This window comes from Pholcus phalangioides, unplaced genomic scaffold (genome assembly GCF_987345545.1).
Source record: "Pholcus phalangioides strain wild (caught in Gottingen) unplaced genomic scaffold, Ppha-v1.0 ptg000009l_1, whole genome shotgun sequence".
Taxonomy (NCBI): Eukaryota; Metazoa; Arthropoda; class Arachnida; order Araneae; family Pholcidae; genus Pholcus; species Pholcus phalangioides.
In genome coordinates, this window is record NW_028301602.1 from 11,856,898 (window position 1) to 11,873,529 (window position 16,632).

Below are 16,632 nucleotides of genomic sequence, written 5' to 3' on the forward strand. Positions count from 1 at the left end.
TAACTTCGATCACCCTGGTGTATAAACAGTGGCAAGGGTAGTTTATGCTCTGCATGCTAATGTTGGACAAAGTGAGAAAAATATTCAAATTATTGTGCCTAACCCTTGGAAAAAAAACTTCAGATTTTTTTATGCAAAAAAAACCCCCCAATTTCCAAAGAACCTTAAAAGAAAAGCCCCACCTCTAGTTTTCACATAGTAGGCCTACTTAATCGCTATCACAAATGACCACCATTTTTTTTTCTTTAACTGTGAAAGGACTAAAAAATAAGCTGTTTTCAAGGAAAGGAAATGAAAAGTAAAACCAACATGATTAAATTACACAACTTGCAAAGAAATTTAAATGAAAAAAAAATCAAGCATGCACATTGAAGAAAACAGTTCCGCTTCTTAGAAAGTGACAATAAGAATAGTTTCCTTTGTCAATTAACTTTGGTTTTATTTCTTGCTTTGGACTTCTTTCTGAGTTGATTTCAAAAAAATATTTTTTAATTCTTAAAAAAAAAAAAAAGGTTTAAAATATCTAAACCTTTGAAATCTCACTATGACCGAGAATATTCTTGAAATAAAAGTTGTCATTCTGAGGCAATTATGCCAAAAATTATTCTATTTTAAATGTTTCCAGCAATGAAGTTATACAATGGAATCTCATTTTAACGAATACTGTTACAGCAAAAATTTTGTTTTAACAAACACTGTCCTAATCCCCAGATAAATAAGGAACAATGCAAAAACCTGGAATTCTATTATAAGTTTCATTGCAACAAAACGATTTCTTCCGTCTCTCAGAGTTTGTTATAACAGGATTAGTCTCTTTCATAATATAGTAGCGACCAAGATTTTTTCCATTTAACACGTTTCTGCTTAATAAAGCTTTAATTGATGTGTAAAATTATGCAACGATCCGGTGATTGAAATACAATTAACATAAATTGAACATAAAATAATTAGTTTATAATTATTAAATGTATTTAGGTTTTGACAGAATCTACAAAAATTCTTACCTACAGTTTTTCTTCTAAAATAATGACTTTACGTTCCTTTAACTTCCTCAAAAATTTTCAATTAAAGTGCCAATACCTGTCATGTCCAGTTTGTACATTATCGCCCATGTTTATGTACACTGCTGGCCACCGTAAATGCAACACCCTGAAGGAAGCATGCAAATAATATGAAATTTACAACATGCATTAGCGGAGGTGAGATATACAAATGATTAGAATTTCAGCGCAGACGTACATCACGCGCGCGCCTGTGGCACCACTTCAAAGCGCTATTTAAGGCTTGGAGATTGACGATTTGAAGTACGGCAATTGTGTTTTTCTTGTGGTTTTTTCAAAAAAAACGATCAATTATGCCTCGTAGAAAACAGCGATCATCTTTTGATCAAGTATCCGAGTTCAACAGAGAAAGGATAGTGGCCTACCGAGATTGTGGATTATTTTTCAGGGAAATCGGTAGTCGTGTTGGACGAAACCAAACAACTGTAATACGGATATGTGATCGTTGGATGCAGGATGGTACGACGGACCGACGTGTTCGATCGCATCCACCTCAGTGCACCACTTCACGTGATGACAGGTGTATTGTGCGTATGGCAGTGACGGATCGCTCAGCCACATCACGAACCATAGCACAGCACATTCAGTCTGTACCGCATCATCCAGTGTCTGCGAGTACAATTCGACGCTGTTTACAGCAGAGTGATCTGTCCATAAGACGTCCATTGCTTCGTCTACTCTTGACGCAGAACCACAGACGTCTCCACCGCCAATGGTGCGATGAAAGACGGATGTGGACGGCACAATGGAATGAAATTGTCTTTACTGACGAGTCACGCTTCTGTCTGCAACACCACGATGGTCGGATTCGAGTCTGGAGACACCGTGGAGAGAGAGGATGCTGAACAGCTGCGTTATGCACCGCCACACTGGTGCTGCACCGGGTATTATGGTATGGGACGGTATTGGATATCACTCTCGCACTCCCCTAGTACGCATTGCCAGTACTTTAAAAAGCCAGCGCTACATCTCCGAGGTGTTGGAGCCAGTTGTCCTTCCTTACCTTCAGGGCTTGCCCACAGCCATATTTCAACAGGATAATGCGCGACCACACGTGGCACGCATTGTCCAAAGGTTCTTCGTCAATCGCCAGATTGAATTGCTTCCCTGGCCAGCTCGCTCTCCGGATCTTTCGCCGATAGAAAACATGTGGTCCATGGTTGCTCAACGATTGACCCAGATTACATCCCCAGCTGCCACACCAGATCAACTTTGGCAACGCGTGGAAGCTGCTTGGTCTGCTGTACCCCAAGAACACATCCAAAGTCTCTTTGAATCAATGCCGAGGAGTGCGGCAGCGGTGATCTCCAACAATGGCGGCTACTCTGGCTACTGATTTTGGCAGGAACCATACTTCACAGAAGTCTATACATTTAATCATTTGATGCTTGGTCAACATGTTATCTACAAAATAAATATTGTTGCGATATCTCGTCTTTCTTGGTGTTGCAATTTGGGTGGCCAGCAGTGCAATTCTAGCATCAGTTCTGTAACTAGAAATTTTGTGAGGGAAAGAACAACATGCTTTTGCCACACCTTACAAAAATCAAATTTTACTGTGGTAAGTGTTTTTGTTCCCACCTAAAATTTACCATCCTTAAATTTTGCTGCCAGGCATATTTCGAAATTCAATCCTTGATTTCTCCTTTGAAAAAAAATGCCTTTTCTCAATTTTATAATTTAAGAACGCAACTGTTTTACTACATATGGCTTATCAAAACTACAGCATCATGTACAGAAATGGTTTTTGCTAATGGTGGATGATGCAAAACTTGCATTTCAAAGCAGATTGCATAAAAAATTTTGGTGGAGCACTTTAACATTCGCATGATCCTTTGGTCGCTGAACACAGCGGTTGCGTGAAATTTTCTGTTAAAAAGATACAATTTTCTTTGCATTCCTGCATTAGACTGGAAGTTTAATCCAGGCATTGAAATCACGGGACCATGATTTTTTTCCCTTTAAAGACAGGGTTTACTGTATTAACAGAATTAATAAATTTTAAAAATTTAAAAAGAATTAATATATTGGATTTTTCTCCGATTTTTACATTCAGGAGAATATTCTCACCTCGCATCTCCAATCCCAAAAGAATTGTGAATTGATCCTTATCATTTGCAGATACCCTATGTCAGGTAACTTTGACCTTTGACATTGGACCCATGTCTGCCATGGAACATGCAAGCAACACTGCTGTATTTATTAAGATTACCCAGATTCAGACTTTCCATATTATTCAGGGCTTTTTATATAACCCAGATCATTCCCTGAAAGACTTAATACATAACAGTATCTTAACAGATAGGACAAGGCCCACCTTGCCAAACTGCATTCTAAATTGAATTCATTTTTTGTACTGAATAAGAATTTTTATCCATTCTCCAATAATTTCATTAATATTTGTCAATTACTGCATTTCAATAATTCTAATTATTTTTCAAACCCTAATTTCATAATTACTGCAAATAATTTCCTTCACTAATTCTTAAAAACATTTATCAAATCAAGGAAACAGTTATATCCGGATATTTTGCCGAGGTGAACTCTGAAAGAAAAATCATGTCTCTGCCGGGACTCGAACCCAGGCCCTCTTGCATACCGGGCAAGCATGCTACCATCTACACCACTGGAGACATGACCCTGCCTTACTTATTTACATGCACTGTGGCATGAGGCGCTGAAATAGAGGCATTAGTAGCCTCTTAACTTCAGGAAATAGCCCCAGGTGGGACGGTTTAAAAGTTTTGGGCTGAGAAAAAGCCATCTCATTTATTAAATAGTTTTCCAGTATTTCTGGATAAACTTTTCCTCCTAATAAAAATAAAATACGGGCTCTCAAGCCAGCCCTGATTAAGTATTAAACCAAAGCTTGATAAATCGCAAAAAAAAAAAAAAAAAAACTAGGTGCCAGAACAAATATTTTAACAGAAAATTTCTTTCTGGAAAAACTGGTTCAAAATAACTTCCAACACTTCCTAGAACTGTGACCCTTTTTCATATTAGCAGATATGCTGAAAAAAATTCCAAACACTGCATTCAGACCAGCCTATAAAAAAAAAAAATTAGTGGCCAATACAAATTGTGATTTTTTAGTCGCCATGGCAATCTGAGATTTGTCAAATTTTGTATTTACAGTGCCCAATGTTGCTGGTAAATTTAAACATGTTTTAGTACTGAAAATATTTCGAACTGAATAAAATTTCACTTAATCTATTTTCGATGTTAAGGTATCCGACTACGTTGAAAACGTCATTTTGGAAGAAAATATAGATTTTCATTTTTTGTAAAAGCCCTATTTGTTGCGATTCCAAAACGAGCCTTGTTTTGTTTATATGATGCTTAGACTCAAAGTTACGTTCACTTTAGTGTTGCATTTTTACGTACAAGTAATACGGGAATAAAGACTTTAAACGTGTTTTACGAAGAATGCTTTTTAACATTTTACTTGACTTTGTGATAAGATTTGTAAAAATTGATGCTTTGCATCATTACGAAATTTTAATGTGATATTTTACTATATATTGTTGTGGTTATGAACCAAAATCTAAGGTCTATCCCATATTTTTTGAATTAGTGTTTTATAGACAAAATGTAGGACGAAATTTCAAAAAAAAATTCACACGTACTTAAACATATTTTGGTTAACTTATGAACATGTCATGCAATCTTCTAAAGTTTGGTTCATAACCTGCAACATTACTAGCTAAATGTACTGAAAATCACAAAGCATTTCATTAATAAAATTTTTTGCAATCGTGTTTCGAATATCACATGAATTTTGCCTAAAATTTGACATAAAAGACTCTCAGAAAATATAATAGACAGACCAAAATTTTTTCACTGTTTTCACCATCGAGACTTTCTATCAAAAAATGTATTTAAAGTTCACTCCAGAACCATTTTAAAGAAAAGTGACAAGAAAGGTAGTCGGATACCTTAAATAGCTATTTCCAGCAAATGGGAGGCGGATTACGCATTGACGAACCGTCTTAAGTAATACTTTGTCTTTCTCGTGCAGAGTTTTAGGGTTTTAACTTGCAAGGGAGATTTATTTACTTTTCGCTTCATAGAATTGACGAAATGATCAAGACAAAGCTTCAACTAGAATTTCCGCCCCCCCCCAAACTTTAAAATTGGATAATTTTAATCCTTATTTCCATAAAACTCCAATTTATTCCAAAAAAAAAAAACGGCCACGGCCGAACCCCCTCCAGTTTCGGCCGTGGCTTGAGAAGAGATTAATTCTCGAATTTTAACTTCAAATGCTAATTCGGTCCACGATCTTCGAATGAGACGGCTTGAACCGCAATTCTAGAATATCTAGGCTGCACGATGTCGCACGGATAACCATGTGTGTCACCCTTATCTTTCATCCCCAACAACTACGGAAGCCGGAACTATTTGTAGGAAGGCGATTTAATGCTGCTGGGCAAAGAAGAAAAAAATGTTTGGCAAACCCGAAGACTTTCCCTGGAAAGGAACGGATGAGAAAGCGCACCGAACCCACATTTGACGGGAAACAGCGATAACGACGACAAACGAACGCTACCGATCTGCCGAATTCCTTGTCACCCAGACATTCTTATACATCCGAAAATAGTCGATTGCAAGCGTTCCTCCCTCTTAATACTGACATTTGCCGATTAAGAGATGACACGAACCTACTGCGAAATCGAAAAAACGCAGCATCTTGTCCGTGAAATTTTTACTTTAAAAAGGGAAGAGCAGTCATTTTTGTATTACGTGAAATTAGATCAGTCGATCAGTACGCGCCCACCACAGACACTAAACCTAAAAAAGCTTCGAGCCGATCTAATTTTTGACGCTTTAATCACATTCTAAATGGTTAGAACTCCTGACACATCTGTGTAATCACACGGCGATCCTTCGCAGAAATACGCAACGGTTGAACACCGATGCTTAATAACTAAACGAAGCATAAAAAACGCGTGCTCAGGCTATTACGTACCACACGTAATGACAGATGCTCAAAACCTAACCTCAGATGTGTAATAAAACGCCACTCCACACCTGAAGCCCAATATTTACGTGATGGCGCATAGTTATACTCTGCCTAATAGTCAGAAAAAAAATGAGTCAGCTTCTATTACGTCATTAAATCCGGCAACCACGCCACGGAACAAAAAAAAAAAATCACGCGGAACTAGACAAGAAATTTCAGCAGCTACCTTGGCGAAGACATCCTGTAATGTCTACGACACTCCCGAAGCCAAAACAGCTAGCGCACGTTGTCTGGGCACTTTTGCCTTCCTAAAAATTGGAAAAAAGTCCACATCTCGCACTGAATAAGCTGAACCAAAAATTGACTCCAAACTATCCGAAAATGCAACAGGCCTATTTTATTGCTTGATACACAAGAAAAAAAAATTACGCGACAAAACCATTCAAACAGAGGAGTCTAGAAATACCAATTCAAATGCATTGCTCTGAAATGAGATGAAAAACTCCATTAAAATCACTTTTCAAATGACATTTTCAAAAGTGTTGCTCCCCCCCCCCCCCAATACAACATCGGAACTTTAAAATTTTTTAGATTTCCTATATAACTGAAAAATTCATCGTATTTCATGCACAGGAAAGGAGAGAAAATCTAAGTTCACTGGGGAAGGGGGTGTAGCTAGTTAAAAATAAAAAAAATAACCACTGGTCCATATTCAGTCTTTCTGTGATGGCTATTTTTAAGCATCCAATCCAAACCTTGAACGCATTTAAAAGAAAATCTAGCCTGTTGAAGAAAAAGCCTGAATCAAATATGTGGGTACTCAAGTTTGAACCACTTTATACTAGAGCTTGATGAATCCGAAGTCACCATGGCAATTAGAAAATCTATTGGCACCTAAAAGTTTTTTTTATAAAGAGAGATTGCCAAATTGGAGTCCAAGGATGACAATTTTCTGATTTTCATAGCCGTGGTCTTCCAACAGAAAGGCTTCAGTAAGTCAAGGAAAGGTCGAAAAATAAGTTTTTTTGAACAAAAAAAAAAACTCATGCTTGGCTCAATTTTTTTTTATATTTACTTTTTATTTTCTTTATATTTACGTTTTAAGCCTGGGCAAAGATACAGGAGTCATGGGGAGGGAGGCATTCCCCTCCCAGGTCGGAAATGCGCGGTGACCCATTGTGGCCCTGAAGACCTTTTCAAGTCCATCAGTGCTCATGGTTAAGAATGAAATGGGAGTACAAGGAAATGCACATGAGGAAAAGTTTTCAAAGCTATTTTTACAAACTTTTTATAGAAAGAAAAAAAATTTAACTTTTTGATATCGATTACTAGGCCAGATTGGTACTTTCATTTAATAATTCTAGCATCACTTTGATCTGATTTGGATGTCTGCTAACAAACACATTGAATTTGAGATGACTAGTTAAGCATGGCAATCTCAATTATGTCTAGAATATTTCTAAGGATGGGACAAATAGCAATTTAGTCGAATACTAAATATTCGGCTAATATTTGATTGAATACTGAATATTCTGTGGCCAAATATCAGTTCTTAAAATTCATAATAAATAAAATTGGTATTTTAATTGAAAATAAGATTGATAATTTTTCAAATGATTGATACCGTATGTTAATTATGCAATTTATTATTTAAATATTAAAACTGGCTATTGTCAGTATCACGGCAATAAAAGTCTCAAATTAAATGATTTATTTTGATATTGCTTACAGAACCTTTTTTAAATGCTTGTTACAATTTTACATCTAATTAAGAAAAAAATGTTAACCATTTACTCTTAACTAACAATGCAACATAAAATTTATGATTTTCTTTAGATGTTCTTTGCCTCTTTTAGTAGCTCAATACCCATCTTGTCTAGGTCAGGGCAAATCCTAGGCGACCATAAAAAAAATGGTATTTGTGCATAAAATTTTCCATGTGTAGTTAATAAAATGGAGTATTAGAATAGCGCAAATTTCATTGAATATATCAGCATATATATCCATGAAAAATTATCACTATTTCATGGAAAATTCAAAAGAGACGTTATTTCGGACTGGTTTTTTATAGCAAATTTTTTTCCTCCTAAAAGTTCTGGCACCTAGATTTTTTTTGGGATTTGTCAAGCTCTGGTCTAGATACATCCCTCAGTGTTGATGAACTTGTGTAACTTTTGCTCCCTTCCACCTTACAGGAGGATTCTATTTTCAGTTTCATGTTTTCCTTCATGAAATTAATTGACAATCTTTCACATAAAAGGGATATAGACCTACACCACACAATAAAATACACAGTAAATTTTTAATGTATGGAAAAACTCCAAAAAATATTTTAAAATTAGTCTGAGATGTACTTGGATTTATTAAGTATTCGGCTGTACCAAACAGCAAATATTTGTCACATCTTTATTTCTGATTATGGTTCCCCCCCCCTTATATATTTTTTAAAAGGGGGAAGTTATAGGCCTACCTTCCATGCATCAAATAATTTATGAATTCAAAGCAAGTGATTAAAAAAAAAATTAAACCATTGAACTAATGCAATGATTTATCCAACAAACTAAAAAGTTTTAAAAACATATTTTCATGTTATTAAGTATTAAAGTTTAAAATGAGATAAGTAAAAGCATTTGAAAAATACAATCGTGCTCCTAATCTGACAGATTGCCACTAAATGCTTTTAAAATGAAGATTGATAAGATTTAAATTTATAGAAACCATTCAAGTATAAAATCTGGAAAAACAACCTGGTATCAATAGAATCACTTTATCTAAAATAACAAAAAAACATTTCTGTACATTAAGTCTTCTCTTGACATTCACCAAAAGCAGATAAGTTATTGATAACATTTATAAATCAAGCAGATACAAGATAAACAACCATCCTATGCTTAAGGAAAAAGGTATGACCTATAAAATAACACTTCCTTCAAATATTAAAAATTTTCAAACATTAAAATCAATCATTACAATATATTTCTTGGAAACTGGTAATAAAACTTCCACAGATTAGATATTTTTTTTGTTCCTTTGACAAAATAACTCCAACATTTCACCGCTTTCTTAGGGAAAGCGATGCTTGGCATGTTTCATCCCATTACCACTTCCAAGATGAATTAAATCAATTATAGATTTGAACAAAGCATAGTCTAGTACAAAAGAATAAAACAGTGGAAAGGGAAAAAATACAATGGATCCTCCTTATAACGATTTTCCAGGTCTCAATTCTGAAGAACTCAAAATTTCCAGATTGTTCTCCCGCTTGTTTTTTCATGACTATTTTTCGAAAAACATTGCAAGCAGGATCCACAGTAAAAAAGCCATATCTTTCCAGGATACGATTAAACATATATTCTTGAAAAAATTAGTCTTAAATTAGTTTTAAAAAAGCCTATTCCAAAAATACAAACTGGGCGTATTGGAAATAGTGGGGCAGTTAATTATGCTCTTTTGATAACTTGCAATAGAAGGGAGAAATTTCCCTTAGTGCATAGCCTATATGCAGAAAGGCCCAAACCAGAATGTTTTTACATTATTCTGTAACGAGTCCACGGCTGATAAGAATTTTACTGCAAAACATTTCTAAAATGTTTCTATACTTTTCTTACGATTATTCTGCAGTAACACTGTCCTGCGATGTAAGTCATACTTCTACATACACTGCTTTGAGACAAAGCAGGGCTCTTACTCAAAAAAAATTAGAAAAACTAGGAAAAAGCCGGAATAAAAAACAGGATGGGGAAAGTCTAAGGGATACCCCTCCTTAAAAAAAAAATTCCTAAATTTAAAAATTAAGTTTTTAAATTAATTTTTTTTTCATAGAACTATTTCATTATCCTGTAAGACTGATTTGAGCCAAAGCAAAATGACAAATGACTTAGTAAACAATTTTTGGCCAAAACAATTTTCTGGTTGCTAGTATTGTCGCTCCTTACAATATATACAAAGCATCCATAATTGAAAGACCCTATTTTAAAGTAGCCTACAAGTGCAACCAGTCATCAGAAAATTATAAAATTTTGAGACCTACATAAAGTGATGGGAATTTGTTTAAGGGGAAAAAAGTAGTTGCACATGTCTCCACCAGAGGGAGTTTCATTTTGAATACCTGTAGTAAAAATGTAAATTCATGTGATGTCACAGCAGCTGTTATAAAATCTACTAACATTGGCAGGATCTTGTTTCTCAATGTGTTTGCTGCTCACAATGACGATAAGTTTACGGGATTGCACTTTCATAGTCGAATTGTTTTACCAAAACAATTCTGCAGTAACTGCACTACGGACTTGGAAAAGGATTCAAAAAGGTCCAATGAATGTTACAAACCTTTGGAGTGCAACAACGAAATTTGAAACCACAGGATCATTGACTGTTCGTCCTAGAAGAGGAAGAAAACCAGTTTCTGTAGACGCAGGAGGTACAGTACAGGTTTCGCTTCAGGTGGAAGAGGACAGCTTCAAATACTTGCGGTAACACTAGTGTCATGTTGCACAGGCATTGGCTAGGCTACATTCAACTGTTCATAAGATCATGCAGAATATCCTCCGATATTATCCATACAAACTTCCACATGACTACAATGACTGACTTCAGTTTCTAGCTCACGTTGAGGTCGATTCAGAATAGCCTTAGAATATCCTCTGGACAGACGAAGCACATTTTCACTTGGATGGTGTAGTCAATACTCACAACTGCCAAATTTAAAAACCACAAAATCTACACGTTATCTTACAGGCTCCGTTGCATTCAGGTATGGTGTGGATTTACTGCATCATTCATTATCCCTACTTCTACGAGGAATTACGTTCTACAGGTCCAGTGGCACGTTTTATTACCAGGAAGCGATATGCAGTGCTGTTACAGAACAAAATTGTTCCGGCTCTACAAGCACGTCAGTGCCTTGCAGACAATCTTTATGCAAGACGCTCTACACATTGCAGTGTTAAAAATATTCTTAAAACATTTTACAGAAAAACGTAGCATCAGCCGGCACTTCTGATCTATAACCTCCTCCGAACTTTAATCCACGTAATTTTTGACTATGGGGAAATTTGAAACGTCTAGTAAGTCGTGACAATCCACGAATTTTACCTGACCTTAAAGACAGTATTTCCTGCCACGTACTGAACATTTTCCTGCACACACACTTCCATCAGTTGTGGAACATGCCATCTTGTAATTTGACACTATCTGAAAACTATGCTCATGTGGAACATGTTTTGTTGCAATAAAAATTGTAAAAGCACTTAATTGTTAAAAATTCTAAATGTTTGCCTAAATGTTATTTCTTAATAAAAGGTCCTCTGGTGGCAACATGTGAAACAAATTCCAGTCATTTCATGAAATCCTCCACAAAATTTCATTTTTCTGATGACTGGTTTTACCTGTAAGCTTCTTTAAAATAAAGTCTTAATTATGAAAGTCATATTCTTTTTTTAATTCTTCCACATTCTAGCTTGTCACCTCACTTCAACAAAGCACAGCAAATTATGAGGACTTAGGTTTTTTTAAGAATGACGCTCCTTGACGCTTTCAGAAACAGTGCAAAATGTGTAAATTACAAGATCGCTGTAAATAGGCCAAGATGAACTGGGTGGTTTTACCACCCTGTCCATTTTTTTTTTTAAAGGATTTGTTTACATTTTTCTGATAAATACCCGTTATCGTTTTTGAAAAATGAAGCACCTTCATTTCTAGCTCTTTGCTAAGTACTATATACATGGTTTATGCCTCTGCATGCCCTAAAAATACTGAAGACAATGGAAAGCTATTAGGTAGAATTAGAATCACCAAACCTAGAATAGACCTATGTATCATCGGTTGTAATGTAAACTGTTGCTTTACCTACACAAAATGTGTACCATAATTTTAAATGAATGCTGTTGTCCAAGACCATGAAGTAAATACAAAATTACTCATCCAGGCAAAAGTTTTTAATCACTACTCTACTTGTTGAACCGTCGAATTAAACAAATGCAAAAATTAATAAACCAAATGATCCACATACACCCCACAAATAACTGAAAATACAATTTCTGCTTTGGCAGAATTGCAATTGACACTTTTAATATTTAGCAATATATCGATGATTTAAGCCCACTGCTCAATGAAAAATTAATTACTGATGTTACTGATAGGATTTAAAAGGTCAAAAATCGAAACACCGAAAAGGTAAGACAAAAGTACATTTTACAAAAAGTAAAAACAAACGGGAACCCTGCAGAAAGACATTTCCGAATTCATGCAATTTAAAGGTAAACTGATGTTGTAAGCCAGCAGGACTTGATAGATCCCGGGTCACCATGGCAACTAGAAAATTAACATCGGGGCCCCCCTAAAGTTTTCTACTTACAAGATCTTACTTTTGTGAAAATGACCTGTAATTTTATAGAAACATTTTTGGAAAGCAAAGCAATCTACTTAATTTTATAAAAAGAAATGAAATTTCGAATCGGTTATTTTGTGAAAGGGATATAGAAAACTGACCTAAACTTTAGCTAGGCAGACCCACAATATTAGACTTAAATTAGTCTAAGCAAGACACTGATTTCATAAACCCTTTAAAGCAGAATTTACCAAACTCTGCAACAAAAATTTCGTAGAATAATTAGCGGTACTGCAGGAGATCGGAAAGAATTTTAAGTAGTGCAAAAAACACTGGGGATTTTTAACACAGACCTTTCCTAATCAGCCGAAGGTTCGTTACAGAACAATGCAAAACATTCTACTTTGGGATTCACAAGCAAGGCACTCTTCCCATATTAGAAAACACCAAGTCCCAGAAAAAATGGAAAAACAATTTAAGACTATACTACGAATTCCACCCACCCCCCCCCCCCCATGTACGACTTATTTCTTACAAGTCTGCTCTTGTTTTTCCTTTTTTAATTTGTCGAGCCCCAGAGATCGGAGTCCAGGTAAAAAAAAAACTTAGAATAAAGTTCTTCCTGGGAAAAAAAAAACCACTTATCAATAAAGGAATTAGAATAGATATAGCTTCATCTTTTTTCCTAGCCTGGTGGTCATTTTTTCTGTTGGAATTTCTTGGCTTATGCAAGTTCACTTTTTTACTGTTGCTTCGGGTTGTGCCTGGGATTGACCCATCTATTTAGGCAGCACTACCATCAGGGTCAGACAATCAGTGACACGTCAGCTAAGACATGAATATGTTCCACTTAAGCGACGTCTAATTAATACTCGTCTACCACCATGAAGACTGCTGCCAGATCTGGTTTGATTTCGGAAAACGATATAGATAACTAGTTCTTTACCTATCGAACCTGACATAGAAATGAAGGTGTAATGTATTGGCTGACTACTATCAGTAATAAATTGTTGTATGGCGATATTACTTTGGCATCAAAATTCTGGTTTGGACACAAATTTGAAGTTGCACGATTGCTGAAAGTAAATTTTCAGAGAAGTGTCCAGCCCTATGTTTCTGGGATCTAATCCCCTAAAGCTTCAGAAATGTTAGGTATGTATTTGTAGGTGCTCGCTTGAGCTTTACATTACAAATTATTTCTGAACAAATTCTGGGAGGACAGGTATTCAGTTTGATAAGAATACGGCGGGTGCAAGAGAAAAAGCAATTCATTCATTCCAGGTTCAGATACCATCGCCAATCCCTCATTTAAAATTTGAATTAAAACGCACAGAATTTATATTGAATTAAAGAAATAAACACCCCCCAGGACAGTCAAGATCATGGGACCTGTGATTTTTATCAGCACCCACCTGTCAATTTACATAATTTTCAAATTGTATCAAGATATGCTGATTATGAAGCCTCTACACAAAGAGGTTGAGAGATGTTTTGTAGATAGAAGGAACAGTACCAAAACATTCAGCACAACATTTAACACCCCAAAATTTGTCCCAATAACACATTAAGTGGTACTATACCCCCTAGCCTCCTCTTTCATTGGACTCGCACCCAAAGATCCACAAATTATCAAGTGTGTGCTACGAGGTCAATTATTGCGACATCGGTGATAATTGAAATTTCTACGAGGAAAAACGAACAAAAAAAAAAAACTCCACTTCTCATCAGCAATTAACCATTAACGAGTGCGTGTGCGGGGGGTAAAAGCGAGGGTTACCTCGATTTCATACTCAATACCCAACATGGTCACGAGTGTGATGAAGCCGGTTGAAGTAGGTGGGAGGGGTTTCGACCCAAAGGAAAATAAGTTTATAGAAAGCCAATTGACAATAGGCTTTAAACATTTTCGGGACACGCATTGTTAAGGGGAAATGCTTCGAACAATAGCATTATTTTCAATAACGAGTGGGGGCCAAGTCTTAAAAAAAAAGGCGTGCTTAGATTGTGTTGGGTAGATGGTTAGGGTTAAACGAGACCACCACTTACCGGCGTGACGCTGGAGTCCTTTTCAAATTTCGCCCATATAGCTCCATCTTGTAAACCGGCGATAGCAGCTAACCTACAGGAGACCTGGGCGCAAATCTGATTGTCAACGTATGCTTGCCACGACATCCTCTTTTAATTATTGTTAATTAATTAATTACACGAAAAATAAAATCTCGATTTTGTTTTTTTTTTTACAATGGATGAGAGAAATCACCCCCGAGGAAAGGAACGAAGCTGCTGGAAAGGGAAAGCACCGCCCAGTGTGTGGCTTTAACAAAGAAGGCAGAAAGAGAGAGAGAGAGAAAGAAGTAGAGAGATAGAGAGTAGCGAGGCCCAGCTGCGACTCCCCCTTTTTCTTTCTTTGTATCAATCCGCCGCTCTCGATGACGTAACTTGAAGTGTTGACCAATCGTAGAGAGCGTATTATTTTCTGAGTTGAGGTATTAGACTTGCGATGTCTTTTGATTCGTTGATTGAGTAGTTTCCACGCGTTATTTTTTTCTTGAAACCCTGGAACCTAGTGTGATAAACAAATTAATGATCATATTATTTAATCGAATTTGTAATTAAAAAAATTTTTGAATTTAATTCCAGTGAATGTTAGAGATGTAAAAGCTGAACTTGTGGCGGAAAGGTCAATGGCGGAGAGAGTTGGAAAAAATCAGCTGTTGGGGGAGCTTAAAGCCATATGAGCACCGAAACTTGGAGGCTTAGGTTACTTGAAGGCCCCAACCAAAGCGTATCAATAATACGCTTTGGTCTTTAATACGCTTTGGCCCCAACTCCATGGTCCCCTTATCTTCGAGCAGGTGCGCCCTAAGCTTTGCCCCCCCCCCACACCAGACATTTCACGAGCTCCTCTATAGTGAACTTTTTGCGTGAAAAAACAAAAAAGGTTGAGAATCGTCCCAAGGCTTCAGGCCTGCCAGCCCCACCCTCGTGAGGTGCCATGCCCCACTTTCACTGTATTTCCCCGAAAATATTTGTGAGGGGAAACTATTTGTGGGGTTCCCCCACTCTGTAATTTCCATCAACATGAAATCCACTACCCAGTTCCTTCCAATTAGGCATGCTTATAAATTAAATCCCTTACTAGTGGACGTCTTTGAATTCTGAGCCAACGTCTTTGAATTCTGAACGGCTTCTCGACATCGGCACCCCTGCTTCAAGCAAATGGTATTAATACTATGACACCCCCCCATAAGTGGGAGGGGAGGACCCGTTAGTCCAAGGTCGTCTTACGAGCATCAAGGGGGCCCCGGGCGATTAGCTTTTCTGAGTCCCCCACCTGACTATAAAAATATATTGCTTGTCAGTTTACTTAAACTTGAGAATTTTAACGAGATCCCATTCTAAGGAGGGCGAATGGGCCCATGCGTTAAGACCGCACTTGTAAGGCTTTTAGTGTTTTTCCTTTTTGATGTTTCTTGCAATATAAATTTACTCACACAATAAGATCTTAGCACGGGGGCATTTTAACGCATGGACCCGTCCCGGCACGGCCTGAAGAGAAGAGGGGGTGCCTCATAAAGATGAGATCTGGGTTTAATTTTCGAGAATAAGCTGTAAATTTGCTTCAGAAAACTCACTTGGCCCAGGGAACCCTTGATGCTCTTATGACGGCCCTAGCCCATTATCAAAATTTATGTTGAAGTGGCTTGAGCTTAAATAAGCAAAAAAAATGCCAAAGTTTCTTTCCCAAAATCAGTGGCTTTTTTGTGGGTGAGCTCGCAAGTTGGAAAAATCTATGGCCTGACATGGCCGGGGTATACAAGAATCGTAACTGACCATGTATTTTTGTGCGACGCTAGCATATAAAATATTGATTCAGGCAAGGGCGTAACTAAGATTTTTGTGAAAGGGCAAAAACGTGGTTTTGACACTACCTCATTTTTAAAATTCGATGATTATGTGTTTTTCATTCCTCCATATGATTTTTTAACCAGGGCAGTTGCCCTCTCCCTCGCAGCTTTGACCGAATTGTGATAGATTCTCAAGGAGAAGGAAAGGATCCAAAGTGTCTAAATTGCTTAACACATACTAGTGACAAGGGAGCCCCAGAATATTACTTACTAACCAGATAAGTTCTACTAACCAGACAAGGGAGCCCCAGAATGTTACTTATTTTGCTGGGGCATTGATTCTGCTGACACAAATCTGCCCCTAGAGTTGAGAAATGCCACCTAAAATATATTGCCTTGCCCAAGAACTCTTTTGAATGGCCATGAGCACTCAAT

The 16,632-nt window shown here is 36.8% G+C and overlaps 1 protein-coding gene across 2 annotated transcripts in view; it reads right to left on the bottom strand.

Moving 5' to 3' along the window:
• LOC149081765 (uncharacterized) overlaps positions 1-14,661 on the bottom strand; it is a 30,894-nt gene extending 16,233 nt beyond the window's left edge. For both annotated transcript variants that reach the window (XM_089237202.1, XM_089237203.1), the window contains exon 1: positions 14,396-14,661. In XM_089237202.1, coding sequence (XP_089093328.1) covers positions 14,396-14,521 — 126 coding nt within the window. In that variant the 5' untranslated portion in view covers positions 14,522-14,661. The remainder of the gene's footprint in view (positions 1-14,395) is intronic.
• Between the last annotated feature and the right edge of the window lie 1,971 nt (positions 14,662-16,632).